At 43.9% G+C, this 5463-nt stretch overlaps 1 protein-coding gene across 1 annotated transcript; it reads right to left on the reverse strand.

Annotated features, from left to right (window-relative positions):
* Positions 1-419: 419 nt before the first annotated feature.
* LOC100972384 (small ribosomal subunit protein eS27) lies at positions 420-761 on the reverse strand. Its single transcript, XM_003821432.6, has one exon. The coding sequence runs from the start codon at positions 724-726 to the stop codon at positions 472-474; it is 255 nt and encodes an 84-aa protein (XP_003821480.1). The 5' UTR covers positions 727-761; the 3' UTR covers positions 420-471.
* Positions 762-5463: the final 4702 nt, after the last annotated feature.

A 5463-nucleotide genomic window follows, 5' to 3' on the forward strand; every position in this document is an offset into this window, starting at 1 on the left:
GGAAACTTACAATCATGGCTGAAGGGGAAGGGGAAGCCCACACGTCCTACATGACTGGAGCAGGAGAGAGAGACGGGGTGGGTGGGCATGCTATACAGTTTAAACAAACAGATCTGGTGAGAACTCACTCATTATCACGAGAACTGCAAGGAGGAAGTCTGCCCCCATGATCCAATCACCTCTCACCTGGCCCCTCCTCCAACACTGGGGATTACAATTCAACCTGAGATTTGGGTGGGGACACAAATCCAAATCATGTCAACCCCCCCCCAAAAAAACTGACAAAAATACCTTATACTCAAGACAAAAACAGTCATGGGAAATGAAAACTCTATACTCTCCTACCTCTCTCCATTTCCAACCAGCATTTATAAGTAATTGGCCATGTTTTCTTTTTTTTTTTCTTTTTTTTTTTTAATCCAAAATGTGTTTATTGAGATGGTTTCCCACTCATCTTGACTCAGAGTGCTTTTAGTGCTGCTTCCTCCTGAAGGAACATCCTTCTGTAAGCCTTGCTTTTCCTCCTGTAGGCTGGCAGAGGACAGTGGAGCAGCCAACACACAAAACTACCGTTTGTGCATGGCTAAAGACCGTGGTGATTTTATAGCATCCTGGGCATTTCACATCCATGAAGTAGGAATTGGGGCTCTGCACCAGGCGTTTCTTCTTGTGTTTCCTCTTCTCCTCTTCTGGAGAGGGATGAAGGAGATCCTTTGCGAGAGGCATGTTCTCGTGTGCGTAGGTCGTCACCGCCGGAAAGGCTGGCCATGTTTTCTTAACTGAAAGTTAGAACTCACCATTTGAGAGCCAGTCAGAATATTCAAAATTGGGACTATTTTGAAAAATCCCCTGTGACTATAGTCACTGTAATAATATAGGTTTAATTCACTGAATCTACTGAAGTTATTATAATTTTCAAGTTAGGAAATGCCACCTTTATTGAAAAAAATTATATTTTTTATCTGCTAACTGATCATTAAAAAAGTGATTTCCTCATGTTCAATTTCAATGTATTATCTATTTGTAAGGAAGATAGGAGTTAGGGAGTGGGGCTTACTGAAGCAGGAGGCTAGAAACGGTGCTAAGGTTCATCTGTTCCCAGCCCGTTGTCAGAGAAAATAATGGCCTCAAAGAAATGACAAAATCTGCAGCTGGGAAACCCAGGGCCCCACTGCCAAGTACAGTGTTAGTTCCACTACATTCTGCAGCCTGTTGTCTATCTGCTTCATCTGGACCAATTCTGCCATGAGGGGTTACTGGCCATCAACCCTTCCCTCTCCTTGAGTTTCCAGTGGAAGACAGTAGGCTGCTTCTTTTACTCCCAAACCATCAGTAGCATTGCAGCCCAAGTGGGATCCTTGGGAAGGAAAATGCTAAGTGGAGTCTGGCTTCGGTACAAGTAGGCTAATCACGGCAAATGACTGGTTGGAGCTCTGAGAAAGACATGAGCTCTGGGCAGAACTGTTTTCCTCCCCCAAGTCCCAAGTTTGTCGTCCCAGTCTCCTTTGGGTCATCTCTTTCTTCCCTGACAAAAACATCTGGTTGTTTCAAAACTGAAATTTTCATGCATTTCAACTCATGCAGGAATGTTGAAAAGCTGTTCTGAAAAATAGAGCTGCTCCCCGTGCCAAACCAGTTGGGCTGGAATGAACAACTGTTGTTATAAATCTCCGCTCCTGCCTTCTTCAACAGCCCCAGAAGGTACAAAATAGAATGTTTCATGAGACCAGCCAGACGGATTGAATCAGACCTGCCCAGAAGAGCGCTGTGCCTTAAGAGTATGGAAACACCCCTTTCTCTCCTCCCTCCTCCCACTCTTTTTCTTTCAGACAATTTCTGGGACTGCTGACGAGAGGAGGGCATGTCAGGGTTCTCTGTGTTCATAACAAATTCTTTTGTGTCTTTAAGTGGAAAAATATTTTATGACATGGCAGAGCAATTTCTTGTTCTATGAGTGATTCACAAAGAAAACTCAGCCACCTAATGATGTGTGTTCTTGCCAAAGCCAAGGGAGGGAAAGGGATTAAAAAAAAAAAATTACCCAGAATCAAAAGGCTGAGACGAACTTTGGAAGTCACTTAAGATGCCAGGCCACCTTGCCCCTTGAGAACTCCCAGCAGTGGACCTTCCTCAACCACTGCCCATTACTTCAAACCCATTACTCAGTTTTCCTTGTCCAGAGTGAAACACCCACCTCAACATTCCATGCACAAAACATCTTGTCCGCTTGGACTTTGTTTTCATGTTTTATTCACTAGTCATTATTTCCCAGGAATGTGCATTCTCACCAAGCTTGTCTGTTGTAGCTTTCTGTTCTATAGATAATTAAGTGCTATAATTTCTGTCTGCAATGTATCTGTCTGCAGATGACTTTGATTTTGCCACCACAGAGAGCTCATGCTTTGCAAGGCAGCCCATATGATTCATTGTTAGACAGCTGTAACTGCAAGGAAGGCCATTCTCTCGTTGAACGAGTCTGTCTCCCTGCTTCTCCTGAAGAAGGAAGAATTCTTCTGCAACAACTTCTTCCTCTTCATAAGCCAGTCCTTTAAATATATGTAGAGAACACTCCCATTTCGTCAAACAATTATCCCAAGCTGCTCATCCATTTTTTCAGTCATTTCTCATATTTTTCAGAACATAGCCTGTTCAGTCTTCTTCCTGTGCATTCATTCTAGTTATTCTGAATCCTCCCATCTTCTTCATAGGAGTCTATGCCAACCTGAGTGTCCTCCATTCTGTTTTTCTGTGATTTATTTTTGGAGAGCAAATATAAGACTTTACATGTCTTCTCCGTTGAGATTCATTCCATCAGTTTTAGCTGGTGTATGAGAATGTTGACAGCATTTTGAATTCTGACTCTGTATTCTCTAGTCCTGGCTATCTGTCTTGAATTTTTTTACTTGCATTGTTGACACAGTGGGCCCTCCCCTCTGCAGATTTTATATCCTTATATTCAACCAACCGTGGATGGAAAATATTTGAAAAAAAAAAGCAGTAAAAAATAACCATTCAACAATAAAAATAATACAAACAGAAAAACAATACAGCATGATAACTATTTACATAGCATTTCCATTGTATTAGGTTTCATAAGTAATCTACAGATGATTTAAAGTATACGGAAGGGTGTGCATAGGTTATGTGCAAATACTATGTCATTTTTTATCAGGGACTTGAGCATCCTCAGATTTGGGTATGGAGGGGTCCTGGAACCAGTCCCTTGTGGTTATTTGTTGTCTTTATAAAATGTATTTTGTGTATTCATAGAAGTCACTGATGAAAAAGTTGAAGTTTTAGAAACTATTCCCTGGATGGTATCGGGCCACAAATCAGTCTTCAGATTCAATTGTTCATCAATTTCAAATCCAGCCCCTATTTCACCATACTTTCTATAAAAAGATTGTTAAATATTTCATCACAGGTTTTGCTGAAATCATTGCCTAGCATGTCCACCACAATTTTCTCATCAACTTGGAGATGCTATCAAAAATGGGACTAAATCTAGCATAGAGAGACTTCCCTATAGGAAGCTATGGTGGCTGTGGCAGTAGAAGTGAACCCATTTGGTTAGCTGCCTTTGTTGCTGGCGTCTTCCTTGGCTTCCCTTTGGCCCCCACACCCTGCTTTTTTTTCCAGGCTAGGTCTTGCTCTGTCACCCAGGTTGGAGTGCAGAGGCGTGACCATAGCTCACTGGAGCCTCAAACTCCTTGGCTCAGGCCATCCTCCCACTCAGCCTCCTGAGGAGCTGGGACTACAGGTCTGCACCACCATGCCTGGCTAATTTTTAAGGTTTTTGTAGAGATGTGGTCTCACTATGTTGCCCAGGCTGGTCTTGAACTCCTGTACTCAAGCAATCCTCCTGCCTTGGCCTCCCAAAGCACTGAGATTACAGGTGTGAGCCACTGTGCCCAGCCTGGAACTCCTTCTAAACTTCAGAGTACCAATGATGCCTTTTACTGACCATCAAAGAATTTACCTAAATCCTTTCCAGTATGACACCTCCATTTAATGGTAGCTCTCTGTGCCTTAACCCAAAAGAATGAGTAAAGGGAATTTGTGGTAACTCCGGTTCTTGGTGTCATCACATTGCCTGGGAGGCTCCTATTTTGTGGAATTGACTCTTCTCTTCACATTAAACATTGTTTGTGCCTCTGTACTCTCCTCCCACAACTACCTCCCCAAACCCTACACTCTAACGTGGGCAAACATGGGCACGCCTGTGGCACGATTGGAAATCATCAATGTTCCCCAGGCCAGGCTTCTTTTAGCTAGAATTGAAATGATCTCAAAGGATTTTTTGCCTTCAAAGGTAGTTTCTAGATGATGCTAACCTAAGTTACACCAGTTAAGGTGTTTTTATTTGCTTGTTTGTTTTGTTTTAAGAGACAGGATCTCACTCTGTTGCCAAGGCTGGAGTATACTGGTGCAATCAGCTCACTGCAGCCTCCAACTCCTGGGCTTAAGTGATCCTTCCACCTTAGCCTCTTGAGTAGGTGGGTCTACAGACACACTCCATGCCCAGCAGTTGTGATTTTTCAAAACCTCCACCTCTTCTTTTTCTCATTGCCTTTTCCAAGAGCCTTCTTCATGAGCAGAAAGCAAGAAGGCTCATTCATTCATTCATTCATTCATTCAGCAGAGTCATGACATACCTACTATATGCCAGTCCCCAGTAGGCACACAAGATTCAGAGGTGAGCAACGCAAACAACCCCTGCCCTCGGGGTGTTACCAGTCCAGCTAGGAAGACAGAAGTTACACACATTAAAAACAACAGTGTGGGATGGAGGTGATGGGAAAGATGGGGGGGCATAGTTCAGCTGAGAGGTTGGGGCAGTGAGCAGAAGGTAACCCAGGAAGGTGGTCACCTGAGTGTGCTCCAGAGCCTAAGCGAAGCCAACTGCCCCTGGGGACCATGCCCAGAATGATGTCCCCCCCCCCAAACTCTTCTGAATGCTCCCAGGATTGAGGGTTTGTTTGCATCTTAGAGGGAATCTAATATGGTCTCATTTCATAGCCCACCTCAATTTAAACTCCGGGGCTTCACAGCCTTTGTTTATCTACAGAATATTTACCTAACTGTGGGCTTATTTAGTTTTTGGAGGAAAGCGTCTGTAGCACTTCCATTTCCTTGCTGCCGTTGCCAGATCTCCCCACCGAGACTCCCCTTCCTCTTCAAAACACCAGTGATGCCCAGAAGTGCCCTGAAGTCACCTTTTATAATTAGACTTTCTGACTTCTATCCCCAGGGCAGTGGATTTAAGAAACGAGGGCTGGGAAATGTGTTTTTGATGACCATAACCAAGGCTCCGTTTATATGGCCTGGCAGCCTCAATGGAGTGCACTGTGCTTCTGACCCCCTCGCTGGGGGCGTCAAGGTCTCCTGGGCTGGCACGCAGACGCCCAGGGCAGAAGAAAGAAAGGCAAAAAGGAATTTTACTGAGGACTTTTCTCACATTTA

The sequence above is a fragment of the Pan paniscus genome, chromosome 8, assembly GCF_029289425.2.
Source record: "Pan paniscus chromosome 8, NHGRI_mPanPan1-v2.0_pri, whole genome shotgun sequence".
Lineage (NCBI taxonomy): Eukaryota > Metazoa > Chordata > Mammalia > Primates > Hominidae > Pan > Pan paniscus.